Source organism: Crocuta crocuta, unplaced genomic scaffold, assembly GCF_008692635.1.
Source record: "Crocuta crocuta isolate KB4526 unplaced genomic scaffold, BGI_CrCroc_1.0 scaffold153, whole genome shotgun sequence".
NCBI lineage: Eukaryota > Metazoa > Chordata > Mammalia > Carnivora > Hyaenidae > Crocuta > Crocuta crocuta.
In genome coordinates this window covers 5,122,816-5,147,527 of record NW_027529525.1, presented here as the reverse complement: position 1 = coordinate 5,147,527, position 24,712 = coordinate 5,122,816, and the positions used below count along the sequence as shown (strand labels likewise).

Genomic DNA, 24,712 nt, shown 5'->3' with positions numbered 1-24,712 from the left:
AAAATACCAGGTTTATTTGTCTAACATTCCTATGTTAATTCTCTACTCACTAATTGCAGGCATTCCCCCACTACCTGGAGCTTGTCCTAGCCTACCATTCTTTACAGTGATCCCTATGAATGTCATCAGGAATAATTCAGGTAGAAGTTTGTTTAATTGGATTCTGCCAACATACTCCACTATAGGGAACAGCAAATGGTCACCCTTCTCGACAGAACAATCATGTCAGACAGGTTGTTTCTGATCAACATGAACCTCAGGTACTGAACAAGGACAGATTTTTTAACCTAGAGATTCAACTGAGCAATGAAGGTGACAGAAATAGCATGAGAATGATTTCTGCTTTTTAACAATCAGATGGGCTATGAATGAGCCCTCCATTGTTTAGTGCTCAGTCTAAAAATGGCTGCCTGCATACACCACCTTGTCTGTCTTCTCCTGGCATGATTTCATGATTTTATAGCATGCAGGTCGCACCACAGATAAAAATAATTCCTGACAGCTCTTCTATGTTGCTGGGCTTCTGGGAGTATGTGAGGAACACTGGGTATCTTCAAATCTTCTTTTGTCCACTTTTGTCTGAATTTAAGAATAATAATGTTTTTATATTTTACAGAATGAGGAATGTGAGATTGAAGAATATAACCTTTGGTACGGGGAATGTAGAGTTTAACTTAAGCAGAGATGAGATTAAGAAAATGTAGAAAGGAGAATTCAAATCAGCTCTGCAGTTTTTAATTGTCCCACATGGACCTAAAAACTAACTAATTGTGTCAGCAAAGCACATATTCACAAATGATACATATTTGTAAAGAAATTAGATAGTAACTATTCAAGGAATAGTTCAGGTTGGTTTTTTTTTTTCTTAAGCCAACCTTTTACATGGGAAAAAATGAAAGATCTTTGGAAGTAGCACCCATCTCTCCTATCGCTGTTTCCCCAGCTCACGGCAAAGCTTTGTTCAGAGAAGACATTTGAAAACAGTGACCATGAGGGAGAAGTTATGCTTCTCTGTCCTAGAGTTCATGCTAGTATAAATTCTCCCACAGCAAACGCTTTTACACAAAGCAGTTTATTCACTTGGAAGACTGATGTGAATAATCCTATTTTGACTGGGCCCAGTGTCCTGTACGTGATAATCACCCAAAAAGTATTCCAGTAAACAGGTAATAGTATTTACTTAGCATTACTGAGAGTAGGGGCTTACATAGTATGAAATCCTCAATTTAGAATTGGTTATAAATTTTACTTCCATTTTCCCATTACATCCCTACGAACAAAATTTCATAACTGAAATCAGTGTACTTGTTTCCCAAGATAGGAAATGTTTCCTATATTAAACTTTAAAAGCACAAGTTTGACTTCTTTGTATGCTTCTATTTCATAGCACTTTCCAAAATATAAAAATCATGGCACCTTTCAGTTTTATGGAGGGAGGGGGAAAATACCCTGTCTGGCACACCTGTCAGGTGCGCACCGAATCCTCAGAGAATGAGCTATAAATGGATTTGTTCATGTGATGGCAGAACAATTCCACAAGGGGTCCCGTGAGTGTTTCTCAGCATGGAGATGTCACTTTACACTGGCTACAGCAATGAATTCATTTAAAATAGAAAACCATGAAAAAGTTGGAAAACAACAATGAATTTTTAAAAGGGCTGCAAATAACAAGACTTTAAAGTCCCAAAAGAATAATAATATCTGGGCCTCTGGGCCTGCAATTTTTGTAATTATAGCATGCTTCGAAATTCTTAATTTCTGATAAATCTAATTCTAATGTTTTGGCAGTTTATCTTCCTTCAGATGTAATCCTTTAGTTTGGTTTAAATGAAAGTCTAATTTAGACATGTACCTAATCAATAAGCATTGTTTACCTGTCCTGACTGATATAAATAATTTTCCTTTTTCTCTTTACACAACTGAGAACAGAACAGGAAGATGAAAATTGGACTGAGGTTAATAAAGCACCCAATATTTTAATGTTGTGAGTCTCTTTTCTTTATGGAAGCCAATTATTTGTAAAGCAAAAAATATAATAGTATCATTAAAATAGTGTGTGAAATCTGAAAGGAAATTATTACTACATTTACCCTTTCAAGCACTGGATGTTTTAGTAGCAGAATAGGAATAAAGATACCTGGAACTTGAATGTTTTTGTTGAATAGTCTATTTCCCTATGAAAGGTGGTAATTAGTGTAAGTATGAACTAAATAGCAATTCCTATCAAAATTAACCCAGTAAATAACCTGTTTCTCTTGCCCTGGTTTCCTAACCTTATCCTAGATGAATTTTCATGGAAAATTTTAGAGTGTTTTTGATGCTGTCTGACATCGTAGCTATTTCTCTGAGCATGATTCTGATGTCACCTAGAGTCATAAGAAATCATTTGTTACAGGGGCGCCTGGGTGGCTTAGTCGGTTAAGCGTCCGACTTTCGCTTAGGTCATGATCTCGCGGTTCGTGGGTTCGAGCCCCGCGTCGGGCTCTGTGCTGACAGCCAGCTCAGAGCCTGGAGCCTATTTCAGAGTCTGTGTCTCCCTCTCTCTCTGACCCTCCCCTGCTCACTCTGTCTCTCTCTCTCTCTCCTAGAAATAAATAAAACATTAAAAAAAAAAATCATTTGTTACAAACCAAAATGCAATCCAGCTATGAAATAATCAAGCAACAAAATGTGATTCCTTCACAAAGGAAAAGACAGACGTTTTAATAATAAGGGAGAATAGTAAGATATAAAATCGTATTAAGCAGAATAGCTCAACTATGCTAAAGTAGAAATATATACTAAACTATTGATAATGGGAACTCTAGGCCAGTGGGTATAAGTGCACTACATATTGAATGAGTAAATGAATGAATGAATGAATGATGAATGAATGAAAAGAAAAACAGGGAAAGCCCATGTCCACTAAGGAAGAATGAGTTACTTCTCAGTTTCAACCAACTAATTAATGAGGAAGACCTCAAGAAAGCCATAACTGCTTTTTCAAGGACAAGCCAGATACCTAGAACTTTTATACTAATATTTTTAATTTTTAACAATGTTAAATTTATTTCCTTTTCCAGAAACTGTACAATCGAAACCTGTCTGTGGACTGGATACAACCCACAAGGAGGTAGAACTCTTGGATGACTTGTTTTGTTTCTAAGTTCACTAGAAGTGGGTTTTGCTACAAATNCAACTAATTAATGAGGAAGACCTCAAGAAAGCCATAACTGCTTTTTCAAGGACAAGCCAGATACCTAGAACTTTTATACTAATATTTTTAATTTTTAACAATGTTAAATTTATTTCCTTTTCCAGAAACTGTACAATCGAAACCTGTCTGTGGACTGGATACAACCCACAAGGAGGTAGAACTCTTGGATGACTTGTTTTGTTGTTTCTAAGTTCACTAGAAGTGGGTTTTGCTACAAATAACAGAGAAAACCAAATAGCAGTTTCCTTTTCTCTTTCATGTAAAAGAAACCCAAAGATGTTGAAGATGTCCAATGTTAGCAGGGTGACACCAGGAAGTCTTCGGTCGGGCTCCTGTCAGCTTTCTCGTTGCCATCTCTGTGCAGTCATCACCCTCACGGCCCAAGGCAGCCACTAAAACTCCAACCTTTATTCCTAGGCAGTGTGATGGAGGGGGGTGTAATAACGTGCCGTTCTGTTTTAACAGGTCTTCTCAGAAGTTCTTCTAAACACTGCCACTCATCTCATTTGCCAGAACCCAGTCATATGCCCACACTTCCCTGTAAGAGTGGCTCAAAATATTGTCTTTTAGGAGAACAGCTATAGAATCAGCTGGAAGTCTAGGTCCTGATACTAAATGGGTATTGGAGGAATCTAGATGTCTTTGAAACACTTATCTATAGACACAATAAACTTTGATCTATTGGATTTTTTTAGAAATAAAAGAACATATGTGCAAACACACACATACACACACACACACACACACAAAGTCAGACAGTACTGTATAAGAGTTCTAAGGAAAGAGATACATAATGTCCTCAGCTGCACAATACTCCAAAACCAACTCAGGTGTTAATAGAATGTGGAACCTCCCATAGACATTACTTAGAAACTTGATGTTTGTTGTGAAATATAATGAATAAACAGAAAAGTCCATATATTATGTAGGTATGTTAAGTATAAAAAGATTTATAAACTCCCACACATCACCAACCCCCTCATCTCCCTTCCCCCCTTTCTCCTCCATCTGAAATACCTCCACATGATCACAACCTTATTCCTTCCCCAAGGGTAACCCTTACCCTGATTTGGAAAAATAATGATTTTCTTGCCCTTGTACTGTGGTTCTCAGAATCCCTTTTCTTATACGGCTCCAGACTAAAGTTGGCATATTTGCATACATGGTCATGAATGAGAATGGCTTGTAATTTTCTTTTTTTATACTGTCTTTGTTAGGTTTTGATAGCAAGGTTATGCATACAATGAATGAAGGAGTGTCTTCTCTGTCTACATTTCAGAAGAGTTTGTGTGAGAAGTCTCTGTTCCTGGAAGTTTATCAAAATTTTCTGGTAGAGACTTATGAACTTTAAATTTTTCTTTCTGGAATATTTTGTACTCCTTTTTAAAACTTCTGATTCAAATTCTTTACTGTCATAAGACTACTCAGGTTTGTTATAATTTTCTAAAAATTAAGTTGCTCATAAGCCATCTTGTTTCAACCTTATATTATTTTATCTAATAGTTTTATCAATTACCAAGACTGTGGCATATTAAAGCCTCCCTCTGAGATTGTGGACCCCTCCATTTCTCCTTATTCTCTATGTCTCCATATTTAAGTACATAAAAACTTAAATTTATTAAGAATCCATGGTAAGTTGAAACTTTAGTCATTATAAAGCTACTTCTTAACTCTAGTAATTATTTTGCATTAAAGTTAATTTTGTCTGGTATTAACATAAATAAACCAATATTTTTGCTTGTTTAATATATGTGTGGCATATGTTTTCCATCAAAATAATTTCAACATTTCTGTAAATTTTCATTTGTCAAGATATTTTTAAAACATTTAATTTGATTCATTTTCTCCAACCTAGTAAAATTGTTTAGTCTATTTACATTAAATTAATTAGTAATTAATTAGTAATTAATTGGATTACTTTTGGATAAGTAACATTTGGATGCTTTCTTTTTGTCACATCTGTTGTGTTCTTCTTTCTCTCTCATGGTTTTCCTTTTTATTTACTACTTTTCTATAGTTTTTATTGTCCTGTTTCCCACTGTAAATTAGAAGGTATGTAGTCACATTCTACTCTTTCAGAAATAATTTAGGGGTTACTACAGGGACATTTCAAAGCATAAGGATTAATAATATATTTACCTTCCTCCTAGACAAAACAGGGCCCTTGGAAAATTTTAATTCCATTTCACCCTCTCTTGACATAAATAGTATATAAAAATGGCATTTTGTGTTGAATGACCATTTTATCTTATTTTTTAAAACCTCACAGGACACCATTGCTGTTGTAGATTAATGTTCTTTAGATATAGTGACATATTTATCACTTTGTTTGTTTTTCATCCTTCCCTAGATGTCAGAATTTTGGTATAGTTTCTTTCTGCCTGAAGTATGCCCTTAGAATTTCCTTTATCAAAGAGTTTGATAATGTTAAACTCACTATTTGTGTTACTTTGAAAATGTCTTTTACTTAATCTTGTTCTTTAAAATACTTTTGCTAGGTAGAATTCTGGGTTACCAGTTCTTTTCTTTTCTTTTAGAATATTGAAGGTAAATTTCCACTTTTATCTCTTTACTTTTCGCTTGAAAAGACAATGTCAGTTCTTCTGAACTCCTTTGAATTTCATTTACCTTTCTGTCTGCCAACTGGTAGGATTTCACTTTGTCTTTGGTGTTCTGTAGTTTTACTAAGCTATGTCAAGGTTTAGAAATCTTTTTATTTCTCCTCTTGATATTCATTGAATTTCTTAGATTTATAGATTGGTGCTCATCAATTCTGGAAAATTCTGAGCTGTTACTTCTGCAGAGACTCCTTTTGCCCAAACCTTTGTCTCCTCTTCTATGGACCACTACAAAAAAGCACACATTAAATCTTCTTCTTCTTTTTTTATTTTTTAAAATATTTATTTATTATTGAGAAACAGAGTATGAACAAGCAAGGGGCACAGAGAAGAGGAGACACAGAATCTGAAGCAGGCTCCAGGCTCTGAGCTGTCAGCACAGAGCCTGATGCAGAACTCGAACCCACAAACTGCAAGATCATGACCTGAGGTGAAGTTGGACGCTTAACTGACTGAGCCACCCAGGCGCCCCACGTTAAATCTTCTTACTGCAATCATCTCTTAGTCATCCTCTCATCCATATTTTCCATTATGTATTCTCTGCATAACTGCATACAAAATAACTTCTTCTGACCTGTATTTCAGATCCCGAATTCTCTCCACAGCTGTTATTATTCTAATTGTTGTTAAACTTATCATTAAGTTTTCAATTTTTGCTCTATTTTTAATTTTAAAAAAGTTTTATTCCGTTATTGTTCAAATCTGGTAGGTCACTTGTTTGTAATCTTCTATTCTCTAAAAATATTTCCAATTTGCCTTATGTTTTTTAAAAGAAGAATGTTTCATCTCTATTTATTTTCTGATAATTCCATATATGAAACTTTTGTGATCTTTCTGCTGTGTGCTCTCTTCTGCTTGCTCATGAATGCTGCCTTGCATACCTGAGTCCTTGGGGTGCTTATTCTTCGCAAGGTACTGCTCATGTCCTTGCAAAAGTTTCTGTTTTGTCTGGTTGAGACCTACCTCTAGAGAGCTGGTACTTTTTTCTAGACTTTGGCACACTAATAGTCCAGAACTAACTTAAAGAAAGTTCTTCCTCTGAAGAGTCCCTGTACCACTCAGGCAATGGGAAATTAGGCCTAAGATCCATGTGATGTTCAGGCTAGGATCACAGATTCACCGACACAGGTTTTTTGTTCATCTTTTATTTTTCCTGCTCTGCTTAGTTATAAGCCTAGAGATGGGCTTACATCTGGTTTAAACTTGCAATAAGGAAAGAGACCTCTTATATCTCTGCTCAACATGGTGGCTTCTATTACATGATTCAATTTGAGCAAATCATGTTTCTTGACCTTTGCTATCCTTCAAGCCTGATAATAAAACCCAACATTTTCCTTATTAGAAAAAGCAGACACACATGAGGGAAAAAGTATCAGAAAGTTATATAATAATATTTTAAACAATAAGGGTGTTTACCAATTCCCATAAGAAGAAATCTGGAAATAGCTGGTGACATTGTTGAGTCTTTTTGTTAACGAATCATAGAATCAATCTACTTCCAGATTTCCTGTCATGTTGAGTTACTGAACTCCCTTATTAAGACATTATTATCTAAGTTTCTGATAATTTTAGTTGAAAACATCTTGACTGATACATCACTCTTTCAACTTATGCAAATCTAATGGGTGGGAAAAAATGGTTGTTTAATTGGCATCTCTCCAGCTGTTAGTGATGTTGAACATCTTTTTGATACTTGACCATTTAGAATATATTCTTCTGTAAAATTTCTGTTTGTATCTCTTGCCCATTTTTTTCTTTAGCACTCTCTCTTTCCACTCTCTTGCCATGCACACACACACATGCATGCACACACACATGAGCTCTTTACCTTCTCATAGTTACCTTTTTTCCAGTCACACACGTGGCAAATATTTCTGTCCTGTATTCCACTTATCTTTGGTTTTATTTATGTTATCTTTCATTACTCATTTTTATTTTAGTTTGCATGCAATTATATCTCTTTTCCTTTTATAACAGTTGGATTTCCTGTCTTATTTAAAAACAGCTTCCATACTATAAAGTCATAAAAATCTTTTTTTCTAAATTTTCTTCTGACATTTAAATTGTTTTATATTTCACAATTAGATATTTAATCAAGCTGTAATTTATTTTTGTATATGGTATGACACTGTGATACAGCCCTGTTTTCTTCCAGATGGATAGATAATTATGCCAGCATCATTTCAAAAATAAACTATCCTGGAATTTCCATTTCTGCCAAGTTACACTTTAGATGTCCACAGAAGCCCTTCTTCGTACATCACACACAAAAATGCTGAATAAAATACAAATGAAAAACTTTTTTCATTACATGATGAAGCTGGTGGGAAAAGAAATGAATTGCTCAAAGCCACAAATAAAGTGAAAACCCAGAGAGGCGCTTGAGCACGCGGGCTGCTATTTACCCTGGAGGCATCTGCCAGCCACCGCCTGGTGGTTACATGCTTAGCTCACCAGATTGTAGCACAGGATCAGGAGATAAAGTATGGCTCCCGAGATAGGGAAGGGCCAGATCAGAGACCCTCATATCAGTCTAGCAACTATGAATGGCATTAAATGAAAAATAAAGAAAAGAATGTTTTGCAGAGAAAGACAGGGTGTGCACTCCTCTATGTGTCTATCTCAACCTTGACTTTGGTATAGCAGAAAAGAAAAAAATATGTCTTCAAGTGTTTCTTATCCCAAGTGTGTACCATACACAGGCTTAGAGCCTTAATTCACATTGTATGTTGACCAAAATAAACCTAATCAAAACATTAAATGGTTTCGGTTGATAACACCCCCAGATACCTAGCAGAAGCCAATGTAAATCCTCTCTGGAGGAACATATTTCAAATGTAGGCTCTAAAAGTTTCCTCTACCATATGGTTCCCAAAAACATGAGCTCACATTCAAAAATCACAAAACACGTAAGGAAAGTAGCCACCAAAATATGAGTCAGCAAAATTTTAAAAAATCACATTCAAACTCACAGAAATTGTAGATATTAAAATTATCAGAGATTCAAACACTAGAAAACAACAGGGGAAAGATTTCAAGAGGCATAGAGAAGAGTTACAGAAGGCCCAGCTCACACAATCTCCATGAAGGAATTGTGAGAAGTGAGGAGAACTTATCAGAAGGCTCACAGATAGAACCTATCATAGAGACACATCCAAACACCTTCTGATGTGAATGGAACTTTCTCATCTATTACTATTTGTGTGCCCTTCCTGGATCCCCAGTCCCCCACCAAGTGCACATCAATTTGTGTAAATAAGTCTTTTATTTTTGAAATGGAAACATTCTTGAAGAGTTAAGAATTTACTATTTACATTTTTTAAAGATGTTTATTTTTTGAAAGAGAGAACACGTGTGCATTCGTGGAGGAGGGGCAGAGAGAGAGGGAGAGAAAGAGAATCTCAAGGAGGCTCAGAGCTGTCATCACAGAGCCCAACACAGGGCTGGTGATGAATACTGAGATCATGACCTGAGCTGAAATCAAGAGTGGGATGCTTACCCAACCGAGCCAGTCACCCCTATCATTACCCAGGCACCTTTACCATTTACTTTCAAAGGTAAATTTCTCCCACTCAGTGGCTTCTCTCCTAAATGCAGAGGAAGCTGAGAGTGGACAATCTGCAGGAGTTATGAGGCAAGAAGTTTCCTGAAGCCTGGGAATACTAAGTTAAAGTCAGAGCTGGAGTCTGACTGGAGTCAGAACAAGAAAAGTAGCATCCAGAAAGGAAAAAGGATATTTTTGGAACTGAAGACAATTATTCTTATCTGGTCTAAAAATAAACAGTAAGAATACATTAGACAAGGTACACTGCATAAAGTATACGTTTCTCTTATTTAACTGATTTGCATAATCTATATTTAATTTTAAAATATTCAGTACTATACTTATTTTATGAAAATAATGACATATTTGCTGTTAGTAGTGATGTGAACTCAAAATACCAGTCAAATAAATGGCTGTTTTTGGAAATGGATCTTGCCTTTCAAGTTTTACATAGGAAAAAAATTCTAAATATTTGTGATAATACTTGAACTTGGAAGGTCACTCCAGTGACATCAAAGATACCAACTTCAATAAGCTTCAGGGAAGGAAGCAAGTTTTCTAATAATATATCTCTGTCAAACTATAAAACTGTTTCTATCAAAAAAAGTATGATTAACTTCTAAAAATTAAACCCATGTGCAATGTTAGAGAAAGTATGTTTTCTAAGGGCAAATGATTGAATTTAAAGTGATGTAACTCAATCTTACTTACAATGATCTAAATTCATTCTACTTAAATCTAATATAACTTAGTATAAAAAATGAATGGGTAAAAGGTTTTCAAAGGCCATTTAGAAGGAAAACATTTCAGATTAAAACAGTAACTAGATTCTTAATAGATTTTTGTACTAGTAAATTAAAATAATAAGTGTCTGCTCCATTTTAAATTACCATATTTTAAAATATCTACTGAAGTGGTGTTTCTTAAACTGTGAACAACCTATTAGTAGGGTCTGACCAACATTTTTGCTTAAGGAAAATGCATAAGGTACCTCACAGGTTAAGAACAGTTTGTTAAAGTCTTATTTCAGTAGTGTTTGCATGCAGGTTGGGGGAAATTGTATAAAATATATTTCTTTCTGTGTGTCTCAGTAGAAACATGTATAAAAGCCACTAGTCTGGGTGCCTGGGTGGCTCAATCGGTTAAGCATCCGACTCTTGATCTCGGCTCAGGTCATGGTCTCAGAGTTCGGGAGTTCTAGCCCCACACTGAGTTCTGTGCTATCAGAGCCTGCTCCAGATTCTCTCTCCTTCTTCCTCTGCCCCTCCCCCTCTCATGCCTGANGTCTCAGAGTTCGGGAGTTCTAGCCCCACACTGAGTTCTGTGCTATCAGAGCCTGCTTCAGATTCTCTCTCCTTCCTCTGCCCCTCCCCCTCTCATGCCTGAATATTTTCTCTCTCTCTCTCTCTCTCTCTCAAAAATTAAAAAATGAACTTGGAGTGCCTAGGTGACTCAGTCAGTTAAGTATCTGACTTTGGCTCAGGTCACGATCTCACAGTTCGTGGGTTCAAGCTCCGCATCAGGCTCTGTGCTGACAGCTCAGAGCCTGGCGTCTGCTTTGAATTCTGTGTCTCCCTCTCTCTCTCTGCCCCTCTACCACTCATGCTTTGTCTCTCTCTATCTCAAAAATAAACATTAAAAAGTAAATAAATTAAAATAAAATAAATAAACTTTAAAAAAACACTAGTCTAAGGTTTTAGGAATTAGAGCCAAATACTTGAAAAGGATTTTTAGGAGGGAAAGAGTGAGTGCCTACAGGTCTCCAATTGCTGAGTTACAATTGAACAAGCAGAGAGAGGAAGGGAGAGAAAAAGTCCAGGGTTGGGTTCAAGGTAGGAATTTTATCACAAAGAAACAAAGCAAGAGCCCAATCGTTACACATAGGACTTAAGCCTAGAATAGCATCAACTGAAATATCATGAACCTTGGTTACTACACCTACAACTAATCACTACCCAAGATGGCACCATAGTCGGGAGTGATGGGAAACCATCAAGAGGCAAGGATCCACTTGACTTTCAGAGGAACCAAAAAGAGAAGTCTATATTTTCCTTAATCTCTTCTGGCGACCTCTGTATGTTTTCTTCCCTGTTTTGTCCAAGAATGTGATGGGAAGCACTAACACTGCAGAAATGTCACACCATTTACTTTTCAGAGTGCTTTTATATATTGCATATCTATGTAACTGCATTTGAAATTGATAAATCCTACTAGCCAGAGCAAGGGATAGCAATCACACTCACTGATGACACGAAAACAGTGGAGCTCTCGACACTGCCTGTGTTCAGTGCTCAGCCTGGAAGTTCCTTTCCAAACAGCTGCTGTTCCAAATACAGCTAATAACCGTTTAGTGCTGCCTCACAGACAGAACATCCCGACACAAGATGACGCACATATAATCCTATTCAATTTAATGTCAACTTACCATAGAATATCACTAAAAGAAAAAAAGTCTTAGTTTAAGAAATTTGAATTGAATAAATGTCATATAGCACTTTCTGTAGACATATTAATTACTGGCTAGACAACACATATCTTCCCTGTTACAAGTAATATTCGGAAATCAATTAATGTAACCCATCATATCAATAGACTAAAGAAGAAAAATCTTGCTATAATCTCAAAAAATTCATGAAAATACTTGAAAAAACTTAACATTCACTTAGGATTAGAAAAACCTTCCCCAAACTAGGAATTAATGCAAATTTCATCAGTTTGTAACAGGAATCTCAAAAGCCTACCGTTAAAATCATACTTAATCATAAAAGGGGAAGGGCATTCCCTCCTAGGATCAGGAAAAAGGCAAGTATCTTCACTCTTACCACTCCTATCCATCATCATATCAGTGGCCCTAGCCAGTGTGAAAAAGCAAGAAAAAGAAATAAAATGCATACAGATCAGAATGGAAGATGCAAAATTGTCTGTATTCACAGGTAAGATGACTGAGTATGTAGAAAACACCATATAATTTTTTAAAGAGCTACTAACACTAAAATAATGTGCTTTGGCAAGCTTGTTGGAAATAAGGTAAATATATAAAATTATTATTTTCATTTTCATAATACGATTAACATTGAGATATTAATAACAGCATCCATAACCATGTGATCCTTAGAGATGAATTCAAGAAAATACATATGAGACCCGTTTCTTGACAAGCACAAGACACTGCTAAGAGTAACTGAAGGAAAATTCAATAAGTGGGAAAACATGTTATGTTCATGGATCAAAAGATTTAATATTGTCAACATGACTGTTTTCTCCAAATAATCTATATATTCAATGCAATCTAATAAAAATCTCAGCATGTGTTTTTGTAGGAATTGTCGAATCAATTCTAAAATGGAACTGGAAATGCAAAGGATTCAGAAGATCCAAATCAATTTTAAAACAGAACAAAGTTGGAGAGGTCACAAAATTTGATTTTAATGCCTACTACAAAGCTACAATAATAAAGGAAGTTTAATAGCGATATATATACAGACATCCATAACACTCGAACAGAATAAAGAGGCCTGAAATATACCCACATATATATGGTCATTTAATGTTCAAAGGATAGATTTTTCAACAAATGATGCTGGAAAAACTTCATCTCTATGTAAAAAAATAAATTTCATCTAAACCTCATATAGTAAGAAAACTTAAGTTTAAACTGAATACAGGCCTAAATGTAAATGCTGAAATGTTAAAATTTCTGGAAGAAAACATAAAAGAAAATACTTATGAACTTTGCATACATAAAGACTTCTTCAATTAGGACATGAAACGTGAAATATAACAATAAAAATATATAATCCATCAAATTTTAATCTACTCTGAAAAAGACAGGCTCAAGAAAACAAAATGGCGATTGACAGAATGAGAGAATATAGTCAGAATACACATATCTGATAAAGGACTTGTATTAGAATCCATAATGAAGCTTTAAATTCAACCATAAGATAATCCAGTGTTTTTAATGCAATGCAAGGCAAAAGATTTGACATTTATAAAGGAAGATATGCAAGTGTCCAATATGCACAAAAAAATAACTGAATGTCATTACTCATCAGGGAAATGAAAATTAAAACCGCAATGAAATACTACTACACAATCACTTGAATGGCTAAATTTTTTTTAAAAAACTGATTATAGCACATGATTGTAAAAATATGGAGCAAATGGAGCTATCATCATACATTTCTGTTGGGGATATAAAATTGTACAAACAATTTTAAAACTACTTGGGAGATAATATTTGTAAAATGAATAGATATTCATCATATGATCCTATAATTCTGCTCTTACATATTTTTCACAAGAAGAAAAACATATCAAAAAACTTGCGCATTAACGTTCACAGCACCTTTATAAACAATCTCCACATGGAAACAATCTCCACAAGGAAAACAGCAACAGCTGTAGGATATCCATTATCTACATAATGGAATATTACCCGACAGTAAAAATGGAACAAGCAAGTAATACATCCAACAACATGAATAAATCTCAAAAACATGCTAAGTGAAAGAAGCCAAATGCAAAAGAATATATTCCATAAGTACTCTGTTTTTGCAAAACTCTGGGAAAAATAAATCTAATCTACAGTGACAGAAAAGAGATCAGTTGTCTAGCCCTCGTCAAAGTGGGGATTGATTGAGAACATTTTGAGGCAATGTAAATGTGGTAGTGGTCACCTGGGGTAGGTGTGTGTCAAAACTCAAACCAGACAATCAAATTGTGTGCATTTCACCATATCCAATTATACCTCAATAAAATTGATTTTTAAAATGGACTGGTTCCTACCTGGAGTTGAGGGTAGAACATAAGCTTCTCAGTAGTTAGGTTGAGTTTATAGTTAGGCTGGAAAGGACCTACATTCTAGCTGCACTAAGTAAGCATCTTTAATTTGCCCAATTGCATATGAACTATTTACCTTCTAAGACCTTTTGTTGTTGTCAAAGCACTGTCTTGTGCCCATTCTGACTGGCAGACTTTGGTCTTGTAGGTAATTCATTATTGGGAAGACATATCAAAGATGCCATGACCACAGGCTAATGTCAAGACCTACCTCACCCTCCTTAATCTTTTGTATTGTGGTCATGGGAAGACCAGCATAAGATTTAGGGAACCTTCACTTCAGGGTGTCTTGGGCCCACAGAAAACCATGCATGGGAGAAAGTATAAGAGAAGAAAAGTATCCAGAATAGATGCCAGATCACTACCAAACCAAGGAAGTCTGTGAATCTGAGACAGAGAGAATAAGTGTGGTCTCAAGATCAAGACTGCAAGTAGCTTTGGGGATGAAATATGCCAAGTATGACTTCTTATGTACTATATAGTGTAATGCTTTAGGACAGTGTTTCCCAAAGACTGGGATAAATACCAGTGGTGGCACATGTCCCTGAGAAATGATTCTAAGGGTTCTTGAGATGACTTGGAGTGGTCAACAAACATGATTTAAATAACAATGAATCACATGATAATTTTTTCTCTAGTTCTCTCAGTTTTGCTGATTATCAACAAGCCTCATTTTGTGCTAGTATGTCTTTAACATCACATTCTTCTCCCTTTTAAACAAACAAAATAATACAAAATACTCAATTGAAATGCAGTAGCTATTTTTGCTTATGTACATAGTTATAGTTATCTTCTACTTACACTAAGTAAAACTGGTTTCTCATTTATGGTAGTGATGCCGAGTTTCTGCATCAAATAAATATCCTTCAGTAAAAAAAGGGGGACAGTGAATTTATAGAAAAAAATAATAGGTTAAAAAGACTAAGTAGAATATTGATATGGTGATACAGGAACACCTAAGCTTGTATAACAGTACCTTAAAATGTTGCTTTGTAAGGAAAAGTACATATCTGTGTATAGATGTAAACATACCAGCAAGCACTGGATTATTACTAAATTAATAAATATTAAGGAAAATTCACTACAGAATATTTTCATGTCATAAATTAGTTTGTGATTTTAATGACTGCCACTTAATATCCCTGAAAGTTGCAGATTCCAAATTACTGACAAAAGATGAGATTCAGATTTTCAGTGTCTTGTATATTAGGATAAAACAGCACAAAATTGGGGGGGAGGCAAGAATGTATCTGCACAATAGAGAAGAGTTACATCCCATTCTACCTCCATCTTCCTACTCATGAACACTTGCTCTTGAGTGCAGACAGGCAAAGAAGCTATGCAGATTTCATCTCCATAAAAGTTGGCATTCTACTATTTTTAATTTTGCCCTCTTTTCTCTTTCTTTTTTCTTGGTACACATTCTAATTTCTTTCCTTTACAAGAATCCATACAAATGGACATTTTACTTTAGGTCCATTAATCACTTCTTAAAATAGAATTCACATGGACAAACATCTACAAAATTGTTATGCTGTTGTCGATGTTTTGACAGTCTTGTGCAATTATAAACAATCAACCTCAGCTATGATCTAGAGAATATTACCAGTCAAAAAAAGGAGAGAACTGTAGAACAGATTTTCTTATTTAAAGAAGCATCCAATAGTTTGATTTCTACTGTGCTTCTAATTTCCCAATAGTAAAGTTAAAGTTGGGATGAACAAAGATTAATGCCTTACCTGTTGGAAGGTGCAGTGTTATGTTGTTGCAAAAATCTGTGAAGCAGCATTCAGTTTTGGTAACATTGTTGGAACTATGACAGAAGACTTGAGCATTCAGCTCTGGGAGAGAGACACAGGACTTGATCACCTGTTCTTTCCCATTGGTTAGCATAACCGAGGCCCAGCATGCTCCTTCAGTTTGGCAGGTAAAGTTCGAAGAGTCACACAAAAGACATACACACTTCAATCCTGGAAGTGTAAGGCAGAAAGCTTGAAGATACAGAAAACATCATGCAAATTTATTTCATAATACTTGACTATAAGAATTCAAGCTTAATGAAAATTGCGGAAGGGTTAAATGAATAGTATTGGGTAAATACATGCTACTACTGTTAGTACTTCTCAGTCATGTGTTTTATTAAATAGGCAGCCCAATCATCTTTTATTATTACTTGTACTTTTGTGAATTTATTCTGTTACCACTATACTGTAAAATAATTTTCTTGTCCATGATCTAAGTCACTCCTGAAACTCAACTGGCTTATTCCTAAATCAATAGCTCCTGTGAAATGCTAGGAAACAGTAACACAGCTCCCAAGGGGCGCTGTCCAGCACCACTTGTAAAGTGTGGTTAGAGCGCTATGTAGCCCAACATCCATTATGCTCTGCTCATTTACCCTTTCTCCTTTAAACTTTTATGTAAATGTGCTAAATACAAACCTAACCATAGAAATCTACCACTCTAAAAATAATAATGTGATTCTTTACATTTATATTTGATGGTATTTTAATATTATTGCTATTGTCACATAACCTTTAAGACACTAATGAGCCATTACACTTCCCCCTCTTCACTAAGAAATACATGTTAAAATACGAGTCATTTGAACATAGACCATGACTTCAGGCAATTCTCTTTAATGAACACATCTACTCCATATAACATAACACATCAACAGTAGAATTTAGTATATCTACATCAATAAAATTTTAAAAATTAGACTTTGCTAAATTAATCTATTCAGTGCACAAGTTTCCTCACTCCTCCCCACTTTCTACACACACACACATACACACACCTCTCACACACATTTACTCACATGTTTAAAGTGATGCCATATTGTTCTGTCCTTATGTAAAGTATCTCTCACCATGAAGTCCAGTGGTTGTGACAATTTATTCAAATTTTATTTAATTATGTTGTTTTTAAATAGTACAATACTAAATAAGGCTTTTGTATTACTACTTTAATGAGCTTTTTGTTAAATGATAACTGCTCCTCACAATTATCTGAATGTACTAAATTTTATCATAAAATCATTTTTACTGAAATTAAAGACTTTAAATTGCTAATTGCTGAAATTAGAGCTAATTTCCTAACTGCACAATATTTGATACATAAATGACAATTTTTATACTCAACTTCAAATACCAATATAAGAACAAATACGGATAATATTCCTACATAACTGGGTGCATAAGAATGAACAAGTTATATACTGAACAATAAAAATGATCTTTCCTTTGGTGACCTTTCTTGATTGGTAAGATACCATCTCTATAAACCTTTTTATTACTATGGTCTAAAAGAACGACAGTCATAAAATATAATACTATTTTGTTACCAGCATTGGACCAATCATATAGCTCACTCCTCCATTTATTCCAGGAGTGATTAATATAAATAAATACACAATTGACCCTTAAACAACATGGGTTTGAACTGTACAAGTGCATTTATACATGGATTTCTTTTCAATAAATGCAGTAAAGTACTGGGGCGCCTGGGTGGTTCAGTCAGTTAAGTCAGTTAAGCCAAGCCTGGTCTTGGCTCAGGTCATAATCTCATGGTTCATGATTTTGAGCCCCACATTAAGCTCTGCACTGAGAGAATCCCAAGCAGGCTCCACGCCATCAGCGCAGAGGCCGATGTGGGGCTTGAACTCAGGAAACATGAGATCATGACCTGAGCTGAAATCAAGAGTCAGGCATTTAACTGACTGAGCCACCCAGTAACCCCCACCTAATGATTTTCTTAACATTTTATTTTCTGTAGTTACTTTACTGTAAGAATATGGTATATAATACATATAATATACAAAGTATATATTAATTATTTATGCTATTGGTAAGGCTTCTAGTCAACAGTACACTATTAGTAGTTAAATTTTTGGAGACTCAAAAGTTAAGCAGATTTTGAACTGTGTGAGGGGTTGGTGCCCCTAACATCATGTTGTTCAGTGGTCAACTATACTCATTTGTTGATATTTATGTGCTATAGTAGAACCTTATAATCCACACTGATTAGAATTCAGTAGCGCTAGATATATAAAATCCAGGTGATTTTAAAAATGCTTTAAGTCACTTTCCTTACATAAAAGAGAGTTCATATAATGACTATCCATCCACCTAGGTGTCTTCTGACGGTGGAATCTCACTAGTACCTCCAAGTCTGATCTGCCAATGGCCTTCAAATCCCAGTTATACTAGCTTTGAAATTTGGTCATTACTTGACCCCTCTGTGCCTCCATTTCCTTATATGAAAGAGGAGGAGAAGAAGAATATACCTCCTCATACTGTTGTTGTGAAGAATAAATTAATCTATGTAAAAGCTCTTAGGACAACGTCTGGCACACAGGAAGTATTATGTAAACATTAATGACCATGCCTTCTCCTACTAGAGGAGGTAAAGCTAGTTAGATTACATAACAATTGAAATACATTCATAATCCATAAAGGAATGGCTGAATGAACTAGGATGTACAGACCATTTAAAAGGCATAACAAAGAAATACATCCCTTTCTACGCTGTGGAGTGAGTTGAATGCTCTCCTTTTAACATCCCAGGTTAGAACCTAGACAGCCACACAGCAGGGTAGTGTCTGGCCATGGTCCAGATAAAGAACTCAGGAAAGGTCTCAGTCCTACCTCTGTCACAAACTTGTTCATTGATATTAGAGAAGACATTTAACCTTCAGGGCCTCAGTGCCCTCTTCTGAAAACGGGAAATGAACCAGGGTCAGAGCCGTGAATCCAAAAATCTTGAAATCTCATAGAATGCCACCATTTTATGGTTCTAAGATTTTATAATTGATGGATATTTACAATTACAAAATATAGAAAATGCTGACATTGAAGAAACTTAATCCACTGTGGTTATTCTTCACCCTCATATTTTAAGGGGCTGAAGTTGGGAAGAAGAACTCTCCTGACACACAGTCTCAAACCAGTTGTTACTTGAGTCCTCACCAAAGTCTCCATGAACTTTCTATTTCCAAAAGAAGCCTAGTGTGGAAATCAAGGCAACTAACTATGGAATATAGGTCCACCGATTGAAAACAACCATAAAGCACTCAACAATTAAACATATGTTAGTTTCATGTGTGTTTATCTTTACGTATTAATTCCCAGTGACAGTGTGGGAGGTAGTTGTCACCATCTCCGTTTTATAGAGAATGTAATGAGGCTCAAAAAGATCAAGTAACTGAATTAATGTAGCAGTTATTAGACTACTCAAGCAATGTTGTTTCTGTTCTACCAAAGCTGACATATTTTTTAAAAAGACAGGTACATACACCATTTTTGCTACCTCACTGGTTTCTAGCAATTGAACAAAACATAATTCTAATACAGCAGAAAGAAATTAATAATTAACAATTGACAATTGAGATTTTGATCTGTATTACCCTAATTACCTTTTAAAATACAGTTGGTATTTTTAAAACAAATTCTACCTACTTATTTTCTGAGGAGACAAGTGGTTAAATAAAAGTCAATCATCATGTACTTTGCATCTACAGAAATAACTTACCTCTCGGGTTGTCTAAGTTTTGTATTAAGTACAAACCTTTAAATACCTAACCTGATACTTTTTCTTAGAAATACTACTAGTGCCTTATAAAAATGATTACATAGTAGCTCTTATCAAGGAAGAATGTGGATACTCTCCAAATATTTAATAAGCTATAAAAATCTTTCACTTTTAATTAACAGGTACCGATCAGAAGATTAATTCAGACCTCGGTGATAGAGTTATGACATAGTAAATGCCACCTTATGTTAAGTGGTGCATGATGGAAAACATCGACAAAACTGAGAATTTGTTGATAATGGCTTCAAACATCTGTCAAATATTCTCATTTATTCCAGGTGAGCTGGCAGTACTATAGCACTGATGGAGCACAAACAGCAAATTGAAAGAAACCTAAGATGTATATCTAACATACAATATATTCAGTCTTGCATTTTTCATTTCCCACCAAACTGCTTTATGGTCACATTTGGTATATAATTAAATTATATTTATATCAACCACTCTCAACATAGAACCCTTGTGTTGCCAATTAAAACATAAGCTGCCCTTAGTGATTAGACTTATGCTTTCATATTTTGTATTTTAAAAGACTGATGTTAATTGAGTCAATTATACTAGAATATTCCATGACAGGATAAATCTGGCTGTTAGCAGACAGCAGTCCAGCCTTATGTTTCTTTATTTTATACTTTCCCATTATAATGTACTTGAGTCATACGGAAAGGGACAGCAAATGAAGTTAAAGGAAGAGGTAATTACCCATAATAAGGTGGTCTATTAGAGTTTTCCCCACAAGAAAGACTTTTCTTGTGTTTCCTCCCACCCCTTTAATAAGCCCCTTTTCCCCCTTTTTGCCAATTAGTCTGCAAAAGCCAAGACATCCCTTACTCACAAGACATCTGTAACCCACATGAAACTCAAGGATGTGCACATTTCTAATCAACCAGAAAATAAATTTTCATCCATCTTTACATGTGATGGCAAGCAAACCCTGGTATCCAGAAAGGTAAAAACGAGCAGACTTTAGAAAATGAATCAAACTTATCAGTTTGTATATACGTGCTATTCTTGTTAAAAAGGCAAATATTTGCTTGGGAAATATTAGCTGTTTTGAATGGGATACTATTTTCAATAAGTTGGTTGGCTACATTTTGGATCTATATGCTAAAATATCTATTGACTAATGCCTTACACAAATTTCTGACACATACCCTTTCCTCTTCTCCAGACATTAGTTGATCCAATTTCCCTAATTTTAGAGGAAGCTATTGAACACAATTTTTTTTTTAATTCAGAAAACTGTCTCAAATTTGACCTGCCGAATATGTTACCTTTTCATCATTTGCAGGCTTCTGAGTTAACAAAGGAACAAGCCAAGCTCGTCCATGTGCTGAATATGAAAAGAACACCAGGACAACTAGTACTACGTGTATGTAAAGGGAAGTCAGACAGGGTCAAAGGAAATCAGGCAAAGACCTATCTTCCCTTCTATTCCTTTTCAACATTTGGTTTTCTTCTCATTTGGTCATTCCAAATCATTTATCTTTCTTCGCAGTAAGGAAAAATATAATAGAGAAAGAAAGTTGCATTAATAAAATACGGGGAATATGAATATAAACTTTTTGACCAAATGAGTTTTCAATAGATTTTCAACATTTAGAAATTTTACTTGCCAGGCTGTATTGAAGGACATTCAGAACCCCTAAAATATGATAATGCACCCAGCACAAAGGAAAACTGTTTCTTTGTGCAAAGTGGCAATTATGTTCCCTGATCAGAAAGGCCTCAGTCTTATAGCTGAGAAGGAATGGAACGACTCTAACAGGAGGGATCCCATCCAGGAGAACGGTTTTCACTCCCAACTGTGGGGCTCTAATTAAGAAAAGTCCAATAACTAGCTATATTGAATGTCCACAGCCCACAGGCAACACAAATAAACCTTAGGTTTCAGCCCACCTCTACCAGAAACCACCTAACACTACAACTTCTCCAGAGCTTAGATTCCTCACCTGAGATATGATAAGGTCAGGAAGCAGATCAGGAGATTTCCAAAGATCCCACCAATTTTAGAGTCCTTTTCCTGCTCTGAGCCCGGGTCGCCATTCTCAATATAAGTAACTATAGGCTTATGTCAGCTATGATAACTAAAAAGAGAGAGAACCCGAAGGATCAGTTTACACCCCCAAATTCACACACAGATTGTTCAGTGGATAAGAGGATCCTACTATCTTATAATCTGACAAAATTTCTCCAGTCGATATTAAAGATGATTTACCTTGTCCTATCTCATATGAGAATCTAATGCCCCATCGCTTCTCGGCCTTTTGGCTAAGATCAAGTGGAGAATCTAATGCCTTAACCAATACAGGCATAAGAGTTTTCAGAAGTGAAGGGAAAGTTCACAGCCTGTCTGAATTGGATTAGACACCCAGAGTCTTATCTAATCCCTCAATTAGATATATATAAATAGATATATTAGGATCACAGAAATGGCATGCAGGACCAGAAGCTATTCAAGAACACGACACTATAGAACTCTGACTCTACTAAATGGAAATGAAAATGTTTCCCAATAACATTTAAATGGCTGACAAAAAGAGTAGAGTTTAAACCTGATCAGGATTTTATTATTTATTTACCTATCGCCTCAAAATTGTGACTATATACGGAAAAGATATGCACTATGTCATAATACCAAAAAGAGTTTAGTGCAATTTAAAAACTTTTTAACAGAGAAAAATGGTCAGTTTAACTTTTTTGCTTATCAGCATAGTTATTAACTGTGACGTTCACTTTTCAAAGAGGACTTTTCCAAAACTACCACGAATAACATTAGCCCCGAAGCCCCTACAGTATAGTACATATAGAAGGCAACCATGAAGGGGTATAACCTAATCTAAAAGGGGAATGAAAACATTATTTGAGTGGATTTTCTTAAAATTCTCCATGAAAGCATGAAAATGCAGATTTGGAGCTGAGGAGAGGACAGTCTTTTCCTTCCTGCCTTGGGAAGTCAAGGCAGCAGGCTGGTAGGGGTGAAGTTGCATGAGGACTGCTTTGGGAATGGTGTGACACATCTTACAGTAAATCCTTCTTTCCTTAGGGAGGGCACATTTCCTGAAGTCCTCTGGCCAACTTTAGATTTTGTAGCCAGGTACAGAAGAAAAGGACCTCATATGGGGTCTCCCGTATTGAAGCATCATGTCAAAGAAGAGTGTTCTGGATCTCAAGACACATGTCTCCCGCCACTCTCCTCCCATGAAATTCTCACGTAATTTGAGAAGCTATATTTCTTAGGCTGGCAGCTCAAATGGTTCCTCATCAAACTGTTCTCTCAGTCTGGGTTTTTTTAATTGTCTTCTCGTTAAGAAAAGAGCCATGCTCAATGGATTCTAATTATGTTTAGAATAAAACAAACCTCACAGTCATGATTGTGGTCTTGCAGGCTAGTAGGTCTGGGGTTTTCCCACTGCTTGAACCTCCTTTCTTGTAACTCAGCCCTTCAGACATACTGGTCTCCTTTTCATAGTTCTAGAAAAGAAGTTCTTTTCCACTTCATGGTTTTTGCACTTGTTGTTCCCTTTGCTGTAGTGTTCTTCTCCTTCTAATTCTTCAGTCTCCGCTCAAATGTCACCACCTCAGGGAAATCTACATAGTCTCCTCTTGACAAATGATCTGCTCTCCATCTTTTCTGGTATATGCTGCAATCTGTAGTTAGCCTATTTACTGTATCAACCTTATTAGAATGAACACTCCGTGAAGGCGAGAAGCTTTCCTGTCTCACCTTCCATCAGATCCCCAACATCTACAATTGGGTATGTATGCATATGATAAAAAGCCAAGAAACATCTATTAAATTATTAAGTATAAAAAACTATACAGATGAATGCTAAATGCCCAAACACATAAAAGGACTCACAACCCTGTAACTATTCTCATTGTGGTATATTATCTTCCAGTCTTTTTTCTTTTTTTAATGTTTTATTTATTCTTGAGAGAGATAGAGAGACAGGGCACCAGGAAGGGAGGGGCAGAGAGAGAGGGAGACAGAATCCGAAGCAGGCTGCAGGTTCTGTGCAGACAGCTCAGAGCCTGACATGGGCCTCAAACCCACAAACTGAGATTACGACTTGAGCTGAAGTCCGATGTTTAACCGACTGAGCCACTCAGGTGCCCCTGTTCCGTGCTTTTTTCCTATACAGGTTTCCATAGTTGAATTCTACCTATAAACACAATTTTAAATGTTGCTTTTTTAATCTATCAGCATTATATCATGAGCTTTTATAATATCTTGTTTATAGTCCCTTAATGGCATTTATAGACCTACCAGTAGTGTAACTGGACAATATCCAGCATCTTCTTGCTTTTAGACATTTCAGTTGTTTCCCATTTTTGCAATTAAATAACACTGTATTGAATATCTTTGTGGATTAATCTTTAACTAAATTTAGTTTCCTAGGCTAGAGTCCCAAAAGTGGAATTACACCATCAGACTTTCTCAATAGACACTGTTAAATAGCTTTCCAGAAAAGTTTTATCAATTAATATTTCCATTGACCCTATATGAAAGTACCATTTCACATACACTTGCTGGCATTAGATATTCTCACTGAAATTTTAATAAAATGATAGATAGAGATTGCAACTTATTTTAATTCGCATTTCCCCACTAATGTGGTTGAACTTTTTTTTTTTTTTTTTCAAATATTTCCTCTGGATTTCCTCCTGGGTGAATTGTTGTCCGTGTCACTGAACTCTCTTTTAAATCTTAAATTTCTTCTCAATTTGAAAGAGTTCTTCATAAAGATATAAATTCTTTGCCATATGTATTACATATAACTTTCTCCACATCCTCACCAAAATCTGTTTTCCCTGAGTTGTTAATTTTTGCCATTCTGACAAGTATGAGGCGATATCTCATTGTGGTTTTGATTTGTATTTCCCTGAGAATAAGTGATGTTGAACAACTTTTTCATG

General features: G+C 35.5%; 1 protein-coding gene across 1 annotated transcript in view; it reads right to left on the bottom strand.

Annotated features, from left to right (window-relative positions):
• Positions 1–24,712, bottom strand: part of ACVR1C (activin A receptor type 1C) — a 67,043-nt gene that overhangs the window by 25,475 nt on the left and 16,856 nt on the right. Inside the window, exon 2 of the mRNA XM_077760974.1 lies at positions 15,940–16,170. Within this exon, the coding sequence (XP_077617100.1) occupies positions 15,940–16,093 (154 nt within the window). The 5' untranslated portion in view covers positions 16,094–16,170. The remainder of the gene's footprint in view (positions 1–15,939; positions 16,171–24,712) is intronic.